This window comes from Aulonocara sp. 'chitande type north' Nkhata Bay, linkage group LG13, assembly GCF_057382095.1.
Source record: "Aulonocara sp. 'chitande type north' Nkhata Bay isolate Kocher_YH1m ecotype deep benthic linkage group LG13, A_spYH_male_GT1.1, whole genome shotgun sequence".
Classification (NCBI taxonomy): domain Eukaryota; kingdom Metazoa; phylum Chordata; class Actinopteri; order Cichliformes; family Cichlidae; genus Aulonocara; species Aulonocara sp. 'chitande type north' Nkhata Bay.
In genome coordinates, this window is record NC_141356.1 from 30,423,111 (window position 1) to 30,438,970 (window position 15,860).

Genomic DNA, 15,860 nt, shown 5'->3' on the forward strand with positions numbered 1-15,860 from the left:
TTTCTCTGAGTCTGAAAAAAAAAATAATAATAAAATAAAATAATAATAATAATAATAATAATAATAATAATAATAATAATAATAATAATAAATGTGTCACAGGCTTTGAAGTGGTTTTCACAGAAAGAAGAGGGCTCATTAAACGCAGCACCACAGTACAGGTCAGTATATTTGGAGCATAATTAAAGAGACATGACAATGTTTGAAAATCAAACAGCACGTTTGTTATCCTCAAACAATCATTGGAGGTCAAATAAAAGGTTTACTCTGCTTGTAAAGAATATTTTCACAAAGTGCAATACAACATAAATCCATGCTGTTTGACTCAGTAAACAGTATTTATAAGGAATGCTTTATGCAACTGGATGATATAAGTGACTTGTAGCATTGCTCTGATGATTATCTGGCACAGTAGTCACAAACTGCTCTGTGAGCCACATTACTACAACTAAGAATTTTAAATTCATTTTTAAATGATAGTTTCTCTTTCCCTGATCTGTTCAGGGGGACTAAGGTTCATTACCACTCTGCTTCCCCAACTGCTTTCGAAAACACGTAGTCCCTGCCGCCGTAGCACATCACTCCGTCCTTCAGGTGAAACTTCCAACGGTTCTTACTGCGGTGAATCTGCAAATGCAAAAGCAGTGAGTACAATATTCAGTTAAAATTCAGCAGTGGGCTTTGATGAGGTGAAAATAATGGCTAATAAAAAGACAGCAGTTCTTACTTTGTCATACTGGCAAACAATGACATTGTCAGTGTCAAAAAGGTCAGGGATGTCTTGCTCAATCACATCGTCACCTGAATTCAGAGGGTCCTAATCAACAGAGTGCGGAATGGAGGAAACAAATAGTCAAGTTATGCAATCAAGATATGCTCTTCGGAAAACCACCTGCAAAAATATAACTGAAAAATGTAATTTTAGGGAGAAATGCACGAATCTACTGGAGCTCTCCAAAGAAAGTTTTCTTTTAATGGAAAGAAATAAGCCATGACTCATGAAAATGCATTTCAAACTCACTCTCTCACCTCCTCCTCTATGTTAGCGAGTTCATCTGCACCTTCACCGTCGCTGCTGGAGGAGATGCTGTTGCCATCACTGCTTTCATTTCCTTCCTGCAGGGCCTTCATGGCCTCTGCATTGATTATACCCAGAAAGTCATTCTCTTCCAGGGGAACCTCCTCTTCCTCCTCGAGGTCAGAGTTGCCTGCAGGCCCATCGAGCTGAACGATGTCTGAGAACTGGCTGTAGCCCAGATCCAACTGAGAATGAATTGCAAGAAGAAACATCACAGTTGTGAATTCGGAGAAATCAAGCTTATAAAAGGGAGCAACTGTCCTAATAAAATGACTATTGCTTCAGTAATTTAATATCAGAAACATAAAATGTCTCAAATTGACAGCACAGCAATCTGTGTTGTACCGCTAATGAATTTAAGATACGAATGCAGACTACGTTGATGATTTAGAAGCTTTGGGGAGAGGCTGATAAACTTGATGCTACCTGAATCCAGATGTTAAAATACAAGGTAAACCATTATTTCAAATTAAGGAAAATGGCACTCCAAAATCTGTCTTTTAAAAGTTCAAAATATTGATCTACCAGAAAAACATTTTTTGAGTCTCTCTTGTGGGTCAAGCATCCTAAATACTACAACTGTTACAGCCCTCTCCAGCTTACAAATAGCTATATCTTAAACTTTTCACCACTTTATTAAATCACTTAAAGTGCTCCTAAGAGTCTGATATTTTGTACACATTCCCCCCTTTTTGATTTCATGTGGCAGTACTTTGTGCCAGCCCATTAAATGTTACATAAAAACAGCATAAAGCTGCAGCTGTAGTCAAGCCTATATGCCTTATCCAGCATACAGAGTGATGAGTGCATTTCCCAAAATGTAGAACTACTCTTTAGACAATACACATCCACACTTCAATGACCTGATCTTTTCTATGCCTTAAAGTGATATTTGCTATATTAGACTGAGAATTCTTTCCAAATTACCCCAAGAGTCGCTTCAGACTGGCTGTCAGACTCCACAGGAGCTAGCTTCCTTGCCCATTCTGCTTTTTCTCTCTCCTCCTCAATAACTTCTTTCAGGATGTCATCAATGTCTCTGCTCTGAGCCATCTGTGCCAGAGCCTCCTCTCTTCTGATCTGGTAGTCTAATAACTGAGTGCAAGGTGAGGCGGTCGTGCTGAGGTTGGGTTGTGGATTTGGCTCATTTTCTTCCTGTGGGAAATCTGGCTCTGTAGACTGCAGGGGAAGGCTGCCCTCCTTACTGGAGGGTAAAAGGGTCTTTGGCTGTGTGACAGACTGAGCTGGAACAGAGGATGTTTCTACCTCGTGGGGAGCAATAGGATTTGGTGGGATTGCAGTGGGCTGGGGGGCAGAAGCCTCCCTCCATTCAGTGACTTTCTGCATGGCTTGGGTTGCAGGCTGCTGACCCACTGGGGCCTGCGTAACCACAACAGGAACATTGACCTTGTAAAGTTGACCTTAGTGAGGTGATACAAAAGAGTGAAATGTTATTTTGAGAAGCCTGGCCAGGCTGGAAATAAAAACTGATTTAAGCTGTAAAGTCATTCCATACCAGAGGCTGTTTGTAGAGTGACTCCTGCTGGTATCTGCACGGGGTAAGCCAATCCAGCAGGGAGGGAAAAGGTAGCAAGTGTCTCTGAATTGTTCTGAAATAAAACATTATGTTGTGAGGAAAATACAAGACTAAGTATATTAAATAGCAGCTTTTGTACAATCACCTCCAAAAATATAGACTTAATAATTATACACTGCGAGTCTTATCTCTTGAAGTAACTAACGAATACTGAGGTTTGCCTCATTATAAAACCACCTGCAGTTGTGGTCAAAAGTTTACCAACACTCATCATGGGCATAAATATAGTAATTCAGGGCTTTCAGTGATTTCTATGAACTGTTTTTTTTCCAGGTTAGATGATTGAACAGCAGGGTCACACACACAGGGTCCAGCAAAACAGTCCCAGAGCATGATACCACCACCACGCTTGACAGCTCACATGGAGTTCTTCCTATCTGACTGTGACAGTTTGGGTCTTCTTTCAGGCCTTGGAAAAGTAGTGATGCATCCAGGTAACTTGTATTTGCGTACAGTTGTTTGAACTGATGATCTTGGAATCTGAGGTTGTTGAGAAACAGCTCCAGGAGACCTTCAGACTTTCCCCATCTTGTGTAAATCTACAGTTCTCTTTTTTAGATCTTTACCGAGTTCCTTGGACTTTTCTGAGAATTTGTCAGTGAAGTGGAAATCATTTCAATACTCGAAAAGAGGAACTGTGATAACTAATGAGAAGGGTTTTTTTGGTTTTCAAATTTAGACATAAAAATCAAAGAATTCAGCTTAAGAAAAATAACAATTCAATCATTACAATTTAGATACATTACATTAATAGAACTTTACTATGAAACACCAAACATGTCATCCAAATGAGAAAACTATATTCAGAGGCTGTCAAACTAAAAAAATTTTAGGGTGTGTCTGCAGAATCATGTTATAAAAGGTGGAGATAGGCAGCAGAAGAACAAACTAAATATTGGTGCCAGTATGATTGCCTTCTTTCATGGTGCAAGATAAGACCTTGGAGGACTGCCTTTCTGAGTGCCTTTCAAGTCATGTGCATCCCTCATGCAAGTAATTATTACACGTTATGGAGGTGATGTAAATCTCAATCACACTTGCCTTGACCGGGAAGCTGCGGATATTTTGATTTCCAGGGATGACAACTGAGGCTGAAAGAAATATTACCAAAAAAGTGAGTAATTTTGGCTATTGTGTACATATTAGTACAAAAAGCCATTCAAATTAAATTTATTGACCTTTGTCTTCATTTAAGATCCCCCGTAATATTCAAGGCACAAAGCTTGCAGCTGTATTAATTACAAGAAGAGTTAAGGTGCTTCTTTTGTTGGTGAGCAATTTAAGCTTACCCGTGAGCTCTTGATCACTCTGAGTGTAGCTGGCAGGAAGCTGGAGCACAAAGTTGGATGGGTTGGCGTTTTTCCTTAAGCCTTCCATTGCTTTTGACTGCATCACTTTTGACTCCCAGAGCTGAACAGCAGAAGACACAGCAGTATGTCTTCCAGGTATGGTGCACACTCCCTCACTAGATGGATTAACTTTGCTGTCACTGACAACTTGAGTCAAGAGTGCATTATATTTATGCTTTTAGGAAAAATAGCAGTAGTAGTGTAGGGTTATTTAAACTCACATGTCTTAAATCATCCAGGACGCGGTCTTCAACTCCTTCATCCAAGAAGAGCTCTCTCACGCTGTCAATCACGTCATCGATTATGGACAAGTAGAGCTTGGCCTGAAGTTGTTTACGAAAGAGCAAGTCAGAAGGTGTCGGTGGCTAAAAATCCTTCACAGAAACTAGTTGTTATGAAAACATCCATAACAAGTCAAAAACGATTGTTTTCTGTGCCTCAGTGCTGGAAAATATAGACCCGAGGTGGTTTTCTAAGGATATCAACGCCACTCTTCAATCCGGGTGACATAAACAGGCGAGATAAATCTGCCATTTGCCATAACAAACGCACTATTGCACATCTTACTGAGCATCCCTGCAGATATAGTCAAGTAAAAATAAAATAAAATAGTAAAACAATATTATGAGCAGGCTTCTTATTGAACAAAAACCTAGCTGATCTTAACTGCCTTTTGTTTGTTGAGCGCATTAATCTAACTCACAGTTCGCGATCAGTTCGACCCGATTAACTAAAACGTTTCCGTTTCTTACCACTGGGCCTGTGTCGGTCAGCATCCTTGGAGAATGACTGGGGAACTTTCACACTAGACTTCTACCCATTTGGAAACATAATAGACAATTAACTGTGATTAAGTCGCATTGTTTTACACGAGGCATACACGCGCAGGTGACCGCAATCAGCATCAGGCGCGCAGACAGGTGCGTTAGCACGTGAGGTTTCTTTTTTGTTTTTCCCAGGAGGGGAAAGTGATTGATTTAAAATGTGATTTCAGGTTCTTGCTTCAAACAAGATGAAGGTTCAGGGCTTCCTAAGTGCACTTGTCATATTAGAGGTTTATTTCAGTGGAGGTTTGGGTTGAGGGGCTGGTGGCTGCTGGACCTCAAATAGCATGTTTTATGGCAACAACTCTAAAATCTGAGCACACAAGTCCTGTGATCTAAGATTAAATGGGAGAGGTGACTTAACTTGTCAGCAGTCCCTTAAATATCCCTGTCCAGCACTAATAACCTCTTCTTTCTCTAGTTTCCTGGTTACTTTCAGTAGAAAAGTTACACAGCTGGCACAGTGCTGGGAAATCAGTGCACTTTTCCTGATCCCAGGAGTGCACAATGCCGGTAGTTAAAAATATTCCACCCTTTACAAAACACTGTTTGAACTTGGTGTTCAATAGATTCAGAGCAGCAGCGGGAGCCGTGACCCCTGCTTCTTGCAAGTTGTCTGTTTTGGCGATGCTGGGACTCTTTCAACACTGTTGGTTGACAGCTCTGATGAGGATGAGAGCGATGCAGCTGAAAAGCAGCAACACGAGACACCCTTGTGGATACTGCAGTTGCTGGAAGTAAACAGGCGGTTTAGCTGTCACTTCACTACAAAGCTACTGTGGACTCGCATAGAGCCCTCACCTGAACTAGAAGAAAATAAAGGCCCTGTTTCCACATTGATATGAGGCAGTGCTGCATTAGCTCTCCGATGAGCTTTTTTTTTTTTTTAACCTTAGACAAAGAAAGTATGGGGTAATTTAAACTTGAGACTGGATTTATTCAGTGGAAAACCTTTATTCAGGCAGGCCGTGTTGTGACGGTTAAACAATGCTCAGTTGGTACTAAGGGATCCAAAGTGTGCCAATGAAATAAAAACATACCATGACACCACAAACACCTCCTCTGCACCCATGCAGACTCCTCAGACCATGCAAAGTTTTTCCAATCTTCTGTTGAACCTGTGAAAATTGCACTCTCAACTTCCTGTCCTTAGCTGACAGGAGTAGTACCTGGAATGGTCTTCTGCGGTCATCCACTAATTGCAAGGAGCTTGGTAGTTTGATCTGTGGCTGATCCAGTGTGAGATACTTAAGCCCAAGTTGTTCTCCACATGTTCATCAGCATGTGAATGAGCTTAATAATATAAAGTGCTTTGAAGCACAGGCAAAGTAGAAAAGCACAGTTTAAGATCCAGTCCATTCACCATTCTTCTGCACATCTTGGTTGTAAATAGTCGTTAATTTAGATGCTGTTGCCTTCTTATCAAAGAATGGGGCAATTCTTCCTTGACCTGTGGTATCAACAAACCATATTGACCCAGGGAACTGCCACTCACTTTTTTAGACCATTTTCTATAAACTCCAGAGATGGTTTTATAGAAAAATCTCACTAGATCAGCGGTTTGTGAACTATTCAGAGCAGCTCGTCTGGCACCAACAACCGTACCACATTCAAAGTCACATAAATCACCTTGCTTAGTGTGAACATGCCTCAGCACACGGAGTTGCTGTCATGCGATTGGCTTAGACATTTGGATTAAGGAGTTGAACAATTGTACCTAACAAAGAGAGTGTATATTTTAAGACTATACTTAAGAGTTATGATTGTCAGTGACAAAATTTGTAAAAATAAAAATAAAAATCATAACTGGACTTTAAGTGTTGCTGAAGGGCAGTAAAACTCATTTTACAGATTTAAGAAGAACACGTTTTCTTTTAAAGAGGGAGAGACTTAATAGATTGCATGTTGAGGCACTGGTTGAGAATGACTCATAAACACAGATGCCCTTATAAAACATACTGCATAATAAAACACCAGCAGTGTAGTGAAACAATACTGAAACTTACTGACTTCTCTGTCTGTACCGGCGTTCTGAGCAACTTCATGCAGCTGCCTGCAGCAGTTTATCATGGCCTACAAATCATACGTCTCAGCAAAAGCCTGCAGTGATGGGAAGCATTTAATTTTCACACTGTTTTGAATCTTAGTGAGGTGCAGGTTTATAACTGCTCTGCCCCCGTGTTGAGTAAATTACCAAGTGTGGAGAAAAAAACGAGTGCGAGATAACAGCTGTGAAAGAAGTACTACCATGACTCATTCTGGTTTAATTGCTTTTTCTTTTTTACTTTTGATGTATATAATATCCAGCTTAAGCCAGGTACTTCATACATAAAAGTTATCAATAAACACCTTTTTGTTCAGTATGGCCCTTCACCCCTTTTTTTATTATCATATATAAACCCGATTCACAACCCAGAGAGCAGAAAGATACAGAATTGATTTGTTTAAATAAAATTACAGTCCTCCAACACAACACAACCTCAGTATAAAGTCAAAGGGTCCGCTCAAGATAAACAATACTTTTGTTGCTTGAGACAAAAAGAAATCTCACTTTATATATTATCAGTACCCAATATATGTTGTGACGTTACCTAAACATCACCATTCTTTAAACACAACGATCCAACATTTTCGTGCCATTTCCACAAAGATTTTGTACAAATAAAAAAAAAATTCAAAGTGTGCCAACTTTAAATATAGATGGACAACACAGTAGCACCACCCGTAGCATCGGTTGATATTTAACCTCTCTCTAAAGTAATGATCTCAAAAGGCCATTACTTAAGTTGCTTATATTAGACAATGTGTTTGGCGTGCATTTATTAATTGATGTTGATAATTCTGGAGGACAGTGCAGATATTGCAGATGCAAGCATAATCGTATAAGCTGTAAATCTCATACAATTTATAAATCTATTAAATGTAAAGTGCTAGGTATAAGGACTGTGTTAAATTGTTTATTAGGGCTAAACAAGTTCAGTCTCAGTTAAAGGATATAAAAATCATAGAACCTCCATCAGAAATGCTACCAAACTGCATGATTTTATGAATTCTAAAACCAGATATAAGCAGAAAGTCTCGCTTCACCCTGTTATTTTTAATATCCCTTCACCTTTAAGATTTTGAAAAACATTTTATAGGAATAACTTCCTCTACTAAGTGTCTTTAATCATCATTGCGTCATACAGCCAGACTGCCTCTGTGACTCTGTTTCAATCCATTTCTTTTCCACTTCCACCTAAGAAAAGAAAGAAAGAAAAAAGTTAGTTCCAATAAATTTAAAAAAAAAAAATCGATCCACAATTAAGCACAGATGAAGATATTTTTATTTTTCCGTTGAAGCATCTCACCTGACAGTGATAGCGCGTCCAACTGGTCACATGTTTCTGCGGCTGGATGTCATTCACAGTGCCCAAGGATTTAACCCTGGTCTGTGACACAACCGCGCCCACAATTTCACATTCCATCGTGACAAAAGGGTACCAGTCATTTGGGATCTCCTGATCAGATCCCAGCTCCAGTTTGCAGGAAAATGAGTGGGGATGATCCAAGGCTGCAAAGCAGGAAAGAAAGGTCACTTGCAGCTGTCGTCGTACATCACAGCACGACAAACATACTGTGCATAGGCAGAAGGAGGCAAGAGTAAAAAGCAGTATGAGAAAAGGATGTGTAAGGCTAAATGTTAAGGGGGACCTATCATGCTCCTCATTATTTCTGTCACTTATGTACTGTTACAGTAGTCTCAGATTAAACATGGCTACACTTTCAAATAATGAGGTCAATGTATGTGTAAAGCTTCAGACTGCACCAAATACTCTTTTTAACTGGTGTCCTGTCTCTTGTCTCACAGAGCCCTGGCTGTGGACATTAAAGTTAAAGCTGCTGTTCAAACCTTCTGTTTACAAGGAGCAGCCAATCATAAGAAAGCTAGCTAAAAAGGGTCGGAAACAGCATGTTTCAGACTTTGCACCAATGAAGCATGTAATCACAGAAAACTATCCAAATTGACAGAGCTTAAAACTATATACAGCTGGAAAAGTACAACAGGTTCCTTTTTGACCTGTCATAAGCGTTACCCATATTCTTTGCAGGCAGTCTGTCGATCTTCCACACGATCGCCGAATATACATTCTCGTACTTGACGGTGCCAATCGACACTTGCATGACAGGCTGTGAATCTGCAGCGGTGACTGAGCCCAAGCAGGCATTTCTGTTCATGCGGGCCTTTAAAGACCTCTGTCGCAGTAAGGCCACCGTCTGTGTCACTTTGACCCAGTCGCCTGGCACCGGAACGCGGATCACAACATTCTCACACAGCGGGTAGTGAGTGTCAGACTCCCTCATGCAAGAAAGGAACGTGGTTGACATGTTGAGAAAGGCCTGGAGCTCCACGTAGGCACCTTGAACCGTTACCGTAGCTTTGATTGAGAAGGGAATTTCAGTGCAACCTAGGACCCTTGTTTTGTAGCGCATCAGCTCCACTCTGCATGCATCAGGAGGCAAAAACTTGATCAGTCGCGACCTCTGAAACTCCATCTCATTCACGCATTTGTGGAAATGGTAGCCTGCAATCTCCATCCAGAGTTCACTGCCCTCCTCTGAGCCATAGCTGGAGTCAAAGTGCAGCAACCCGAGGTCATTAAGGGCAAGAAAACAGTCTCCTAGTCCGTTCAGAAAAGCAAGACAGTGAATCTGGGTGAAGGCTGTTTGCTCCATTACGCCCCCACACTTATCTAGCTGTATCCAGATGTGATCGGTGATCTGCAGCGACAGCTCCTGTTCCTCGTAGTGCCGCCTCTGCTGGTGGGGGACACTCAGTTTGAAGATCTCCTCCTCCATGGAGACCACCAGGTCCTCGATCTCATCGTGCACTGTGGAGCCAAACTTGAGGAGCTGCTCTACCTCAGCTTCGTGACTAACCTCGAACTTTGGGTGAAAGCGCTTCTTTTCTGTGTAGGAGAAATGTTCCACCTTGACTGTGAGGACTTTGCGGGGCTCGCTGTAGCTTTCCAGTTTAAGATCCGAGAGCCTGCAGTGAGGCAGAAGCTGAAATTCTTTGAATGGCTTCTCAAGCCCTTTCTCATAGAACATCTGTAGCACACCTCCCGGCAACAAGCGGAGATAGATCGGTCCCCACTGACGCGAGGACATGCGGTTCTTTTTTTCAGGAATCCTGAGCATGATAGACCAACCGTCTCTCTTCTGACTACGAAACAAACCACGAGGTGCAAACTGAGATGTACCTTCACTTAACACCTCACTTTTGCAACTTAGCCGCCTCTGCCCTTCTTTGTCTGTCTCTGTCTGGCTGTCGGTTTTTGTATGTAGGCCTTCCAGTTTGTTGCAAACAACAGAGAAGGAAAGCTGGTCACGCTGAGGCTCACTGCCATCTTTGGTCCGTATAAAGAAACGTGGAAGGCTGTTGTCCGATTCAGAGTCTGAGGAGGAGCTACCCGCATCCGTATTTAGTCTAGGTCCATCCCAGAACGGGTTAAAGTGTCCTGAATTACCCTTGAAAGAAGGGAAAGGGCTTGGCCCATCTGATGTTTGATTCAGGGCCTGTGGTGCAGGAGAGAAAACAGAGGTGGTAACTGGGCTGGAAAAACTCCTTGAGAAGTCCTTCTTGTCCCATGTTTTGGAGTAAAATGGTGACGCGCTGCTAGGAACCCCACCTTCAGGAGTGCTAAACGGTGTGCTACATGGTACACAGGAACTTCCGCTAAGACTTGAGTGACTTTGAGGCGATTCCAGGGAACTACTAAAGCTCCAGGAAGTATCTTTGATTGGAGGAAGCACTAATTTCAGGCCGTTGGGACGCGGCACTGATGCTTTGATAAGTCCTGGGGACTGCAGAGGCTTCTGAGGTGACGATAGCGGTGTGCTGTCATCTTCAAACGTGACCCAGTTTGAGTGATTTGTGGAGCACATGGCCAAAGAGGTCTGCAGACCGGTTCAAAACGACAGCTCCTCCTTTGTTGGATTAACTGTCCCCGAATTCAAAAGTCTTCTTCTCTGTTAGAAGAAAAAGAAAGAAGAATGAGACACTATTGACCCAAGTTCAAATGTAAAACTAATTTAGATCAAATCTCTAAAGTCAGCTCCCATCTCAAAGCACGAACAACTGAAACCTTTGCTATCGGTACAAGAGAGAGCCCTCGAGGACATAAATAAATCATGTCTTTAAAGTACTCCATTAAAGCTTAATCAACACCTGACCCGGAACAAGTTCATTTCTTTTTTCTCTATTACAATTACCTAAGGTTCGCTGACGTGACAGCTGAATAAGCATTCTGCAGCCCAGTGTTGGCGAAGAGGGAGTCGAGTTTCTCACACCACAGATTTATTTTTTTTATAGACATTTATTAACTGGAAACTCTCAGAAGTAATTCCATCATAGAACATGAAAACTCATTCCCGGAGTTTTATCTTTTAGCTATAAAGATGAGGATTAAAGGAATGGTGACAGGAGACTGCAGGGAATTCTTGCACTGACAGATTCGTCTTTACACCGGTAATTGTAACAGGGATTTCATGCATGTTTATGCAACTTTAATAAACTCACTCACTCTCACACATAGACCACCTCCTTCATTTAGATCAGTTGTGCAAGCAATACAAGAAATGATACAGTCTTTATTCTTCTAACAATATCCCAATACAAAGTGTGAGCCTGAGAAATGGGTGAAGAAATCTGTTCTTCTTAGTCAAAATAGCAAGACTTTGGAAAGCTGTCGATGCAAACCAAACACTGCATCGCAGTTTCTCAAAGGATTTTTAGAATCTCTCTCTCTGTAGCTCAGAATTTTTTTAAATGCATAGAGGATAAAGCAAAAGACTTCAGAGATGTGGCAGTTCAAAGCTGCTGCAATGTAAAAAGGTGTATTTTAGACCTGCTGTGCTGTCTAAATATTTCAAAGCCAGCGTGCTCCAAATTGCGTGGGAGAAAAGTTAGCCATGGCAGAAAAAGTCCAGCCTCGTTAAAAAACCATGAGGTCAGATGAGAGAAGCAGGTACACTGGGGCTCATCTAGTTCCACACGAGGCTTCAAAAAGGGACAAAGTGTGCATGGCATCTTTATGGTGGATGGTATTTTAATATATGAATGAGATATTGAAAAAGTATGGCGATATTGCTAAACAGGAATGACGTTCAGGCTAATCTGCCAGTGGTTAGAGAGTAAACATGTTGTAATCTTTATGCGATCTCGCAGTTAATTTTCCAGCTACTCAATCACAATCTGCCTTTTGATGCGCTGGCAGTTCAGCTCTCAGTAATATCCGGCTCAGTGAAGCCCCCTTACAAAATACAGACGCTTCATCTTCCCATAAAAAAAGGGGGACAGAAAGCCTCAATTACAGGCTCCCTCTGCGCTCCAAGACGCAGCCATGACTTGCATGGAGGAGACATGGAGTGGAAAGTTCCTCTTGCTACAAATAAACATGGAAGTGTGTGTGTGAGTAAGGGAGGGTGTTCTGATTCAGAAGAGTGGACTGACAACTCCTCAGTCAAACAGTGAAGAACATCTTTCTAATGAGAGGATGTTTGCGAGGTTTTACGCAGACGTTTCCACGAGCTCATCCGTCTCTCCAACTTATAGAATCCATCTGCTTCGATTCACAGAGGAGGAGGAAATCTCCACAGGGGGTTACTGACAGTCTTTCAAACTCATTTCCAAGCCAGCCATCTCTTCCTGGGCTCTCCAGCAGGCAATGCAGAAATGAGACTCTGCTAAATCAACAGAGGACAAAAGAATACATTCCACACATTCCTCTGGGACAAGCCGCTTTGCACACAGGAAATAGCAGGCTGCTGTATTCGTGTGAACTGACAACAAATATTATCTTAATGTCAGTTTATCACACTTCAAAAATCCACCAGTTCTACAGGTCATAAATTTGGATTGGTCTGATTATTTATTACTGCCAAAGCGCAGCGAAAAGAGACTGGGGATTAAGAGAGCCTTATGAAACTAATTATGTACTTTAAAAACAAAAACAAGTCGGAACTACCATGAGGATTTTTACACTGACTTATTATTGTTTCGAGACTTAAGATGACCTCATCAGATTTCTACCAGCTAAAAACCAATGCAAAGTTAAGACCTGTAATTCTGCCGGGGAACGTCAGGCTCCCTGTACAGGTTGGTTTGCATTTAAATTACAGCCCTGCAGTTATGACAAACAGCCAACAAAGACCATCCGGCTTCTCAAGTTTATCATTACTGATCATTACTGTAGTTATTTAAATTGCTTGCTAAACCAAGGGTAGGCAAAAAAAAAAAAAAAAAAAAAATTGCACACCTCATGGACATTAACAAGGTCTAATGCTGCTTAACCACAGCTATTTGGCCTCGCTAGTTGCTGAAAATGTAAGCTTTAAAAGGCGCCAGTCGTGCAGAGCATTTTGATATTGGTTTTTTCAAAACTGCATGGGAGGATGAATACACGCGCTAACAGATCAGCTGGCAGATAGTGGAAAAATTAAGCATGGAGCATGAGAACATGCAATCCACAAAGGGGAACAGCCATGAAACAACTGAAAATAGTATTGCTTATATGGTTAATTACTGATAAATGATGACTGAGTGGAAAGTCTTGTGGTTCAACAAAACTGCTGAATTTGAAAAAACAAATACACACACACACACACACACACACACACACACACACACACACACACACACACACACACACACACACACCAGGGCTTGAACTCAGCAGACAGATGCTTCCTGATTAAAGAAGACACTTTCCTGCTGGATTCTCTGGCCACTTCCTGTACATTCACACCACAGCCTGGAATATTTTTCCTTCGAAATAAAACTTGTATATATAAATAAACAAAATAAGACACTTTAAAATGAGAGGGCAGGTTGCTACCATTGTAACCACAATGAGAGCATGGACTAGTGCAGAGCTGAAAATGTGATGACCCATTTCCAGTGGCAGCAGTGGCATCGTGTGCAAAGTGAGCTCCCATTAACACAAAGCACAGGAGCGAGTGTGGGTGCCGCAGCTCTTTTTGTCTCCTCACACGTTGAATGAATCGGCGTTATGTTAGTTATACACTTTAATCCCGGGATTCCCTGCCGCATTTATTGTGGAAATTTGTTCCAGTTCAGACAAGCATGACTGGGAACAGAATGAGGAGGAATGAATGGGGGGATGTTTGTGGATGTAGTTTACTCATTTAATTATGCTTTCCTTTCATCTGGAATGAAGGGATAAACTATTATAAACTTGTGCTTAAAGTATGAAAACAAATAATAGAATAAATTAAAATGTATAGATATTAGTTCTAGTACACAGGGGGTTTAAGCTGCAGTCTCTAGTACAGGGTTGACAAACATAAGCCCCACAGGCCAGAGTTGACCTGGAAAATACTCAAATCTATCCCACCGAACTGCTTTGGAAAATGTAAAAGACAGCATACATTTTGAACTTTTTTTTTTAACTGCATTTTCATTGGTTTTACAGCTTTTCCCACTGATAATGACCCCCTCCATTACTCCTGAGTAATGAATAAACCACTCAATAAAGGAAAAAACCCATCCCCCCCCCCCCCCCCCCCCCACAATCTACTATAGAAATTTCACAGTGAGTCCACAAGGAAACAAATACTGTGAATTAACAAAAACTTTCTGAGCAAAAGCAACCAAAACCTTTTATTTAATTTTACACCTTCATTTCTTACACGTAAGCCCAAAAAGACATGCTAACAGATGCCTTTCATTACCTAGAGCAGCATTTTTTTTCCTCAATCTGGCATGTCCTGTTTAAACTGCTCTTCTTATTCTTACATTAAAATATCTCAGAGATTAAATGTATAGTTAAACAGTTTCTTTCCCCTTCAAATCAAAGTGGGCTGTATGTGGCTTACATTGTAAAATGAGTTGGAAATCCCTCTACCAAGTACATTTCACTTGTCCAAATGCATTTATTTTTATAAATTGTACTTATGTAACAAAATTAAACGGGAAGATTTACATGTAATCAAAATACTTGTAAAATGAGTTTAACATTCCTGCTGTAGCAGCTTTGATTGCTACTAGAGGATGTTATCTAATGTTAGTAGACTATGATTGGGCTACTTTACTGTCTTTATGACTCTCGCACTGGTCTCTTCACTGCTAAAGTGGCTACAGTCCAGCAAAAGTTACAAAATCTCACATTTAGCCATACTTATTAAAAGTTTACTGTATTAAAAAAAGGCTACACATTTCCTATTAATATCATCTACATGCGCAGATAAACTGTATGCCTCCTGTTAAATCACACTTATTTGATACACTGTTTCATTGTCACACCCAGCGCGCGGTCAGTTGGCTGCCAGACACAAACACTAGTTGCTGGAAAACAACATTTCTTTTCGTCCCATGGCAACTCAAGACTGGACACACAAAACAGTACCAAGCATGCTGTCATCCACAACAGAGGCAGCCCCGCGTCCCGGACAGAGAGGCCCAATCCTGGGATAAAGCTCCGCGCCTTTTGTTTTGACGCACGAGCTCGAAGGAGTAAAGTTGTCACCCTGAGTTTACTTTTATCGTGCTCTGGCTTTGCGCACTTTTAGGTGAGCACCACACGCGCCAGTCACTCTCGACCGAGCGACGACACGACAGCACACCTGGTCGACACTTACAAAAAAAAAAAAAAAAAGAGTACACTAAAACAGTTTATTTGGTTTTTACAACGTGACCTGAACTAAACACAGCTCCCTGAGTACAAGCGAAAAGGAAAACATACTCACAAACTTAGCAGCAGCAGTGACTAATTCAGGCCATGACTTTTTGTTGCTTTGTTGTTGTTTTTTTTGTTTTTTGATGGACACGTCTGAACTCCGACGTCGGCCCGGTCCTGATCAAAATGGCAGAGTGTAAATCCTGGGAGTTTGCACAGCCTAGCGCTTCCCCCTCCCGAGTTCAGACTGATGGTTGTCCTCCGACGGGACACTGTGGGACTGAACACAGCAGTGCTGCGTTCACTGCGGTGGGACACATCAGAATATTGGCT

At 41.4% G+C, this 15,860-nt stretch overlaps 2 protein-coding genes across 5 annotated transcripts; both read right to left on the reverse strand.

Annotated features, from left to right (window-relative positions):
• Nucleotides 1-101: 101 nt before the first annotated feature.
• gtf2a1l (general transcription factor IIA, 1-like) lies at nucleotides 102-4,912 on the reverse strand. Of its 3 annotated transcripts, none has more exons than XM_086258130.1 (9): nucleotides 4,777-4,912; nucleotides 4,246-4,347; nucleotides 3,965-4,085; nucleotides 3,717-3,766; nucleotides 2,595-2,688; nucleotides 2,006-2,499; nucleotides 1,030-1,263; nucleotides 728-817; nucleotides 102-627 (listed from the first exon to the last, which is right to left on the reverse strand). In XM_086258130.1, the coding sequence occupies exons 1-9, from the start codon at nucleotides 4,798-4,800 to the stop codon at nucleotides 520-522; spliced, it is 1,317 nt and encodes a 438-aa protein (XP_086114256.1). In that variant the 5' UTR covers nucleotides 4,801-4,912; the 3' UTR covers nucleotides 102-519. The 3 variants fall into 3 exon arrangements, 2 of the variants coding, with proteins under 2 accessions (XP_086114256.1, XP_086114257.1); XM_086258131.1 differs by having other exon boundaries at nucleotides 3,965-4,140; nucleotides 4,777-4,813; XR_015124332.1 differs by having other exon boundaries at nucleotides 569-627; nucleotides 1,022-1,263.
• Nucleotides 4,913-6,997: 2,085 nt separating this feature from the next.
• On the reverse strand, nucleotides 6,998-15,794 carry ston1 (stonin 1). 2 transcript variants are annotated; one of them, XM_086259819.1, is made up of 4 exons: nucleotides 15,594-15,794; nucleotides 8,925-10,860; nucleotides 8,199-8,401; nucleotides 6,998-8,086 (listed from the first exon to the last, which is right to left on the reverse strand). In XM_086259819.1, the coding sequence occupies exons 2-4, from the start codon at nucleotides 10,774-10,776 to the stop codon at nucleotides 8,021-8,023; spliced, it is 2,121 nt and encodes a 706-aa protein (XP_086115945.1). In that variant the 5' UTR covers nucleotides 10,777-10,860; nucleotides 15,594-15,794; the 3' UTR covers nucleotides 6,998-8,020. The 2 variants fall into 2 exon arrangements, with proteins under 2 accessions (XP_086115945.1, XP_086115944.1); XM_086259818.1 differs by having other exon boundaries at nucleotides 6,999-8,086; nucleotides 15,598-15,794.
• Nucleotides 15,795-15,860: the final 66 nt, after the last annotated feature.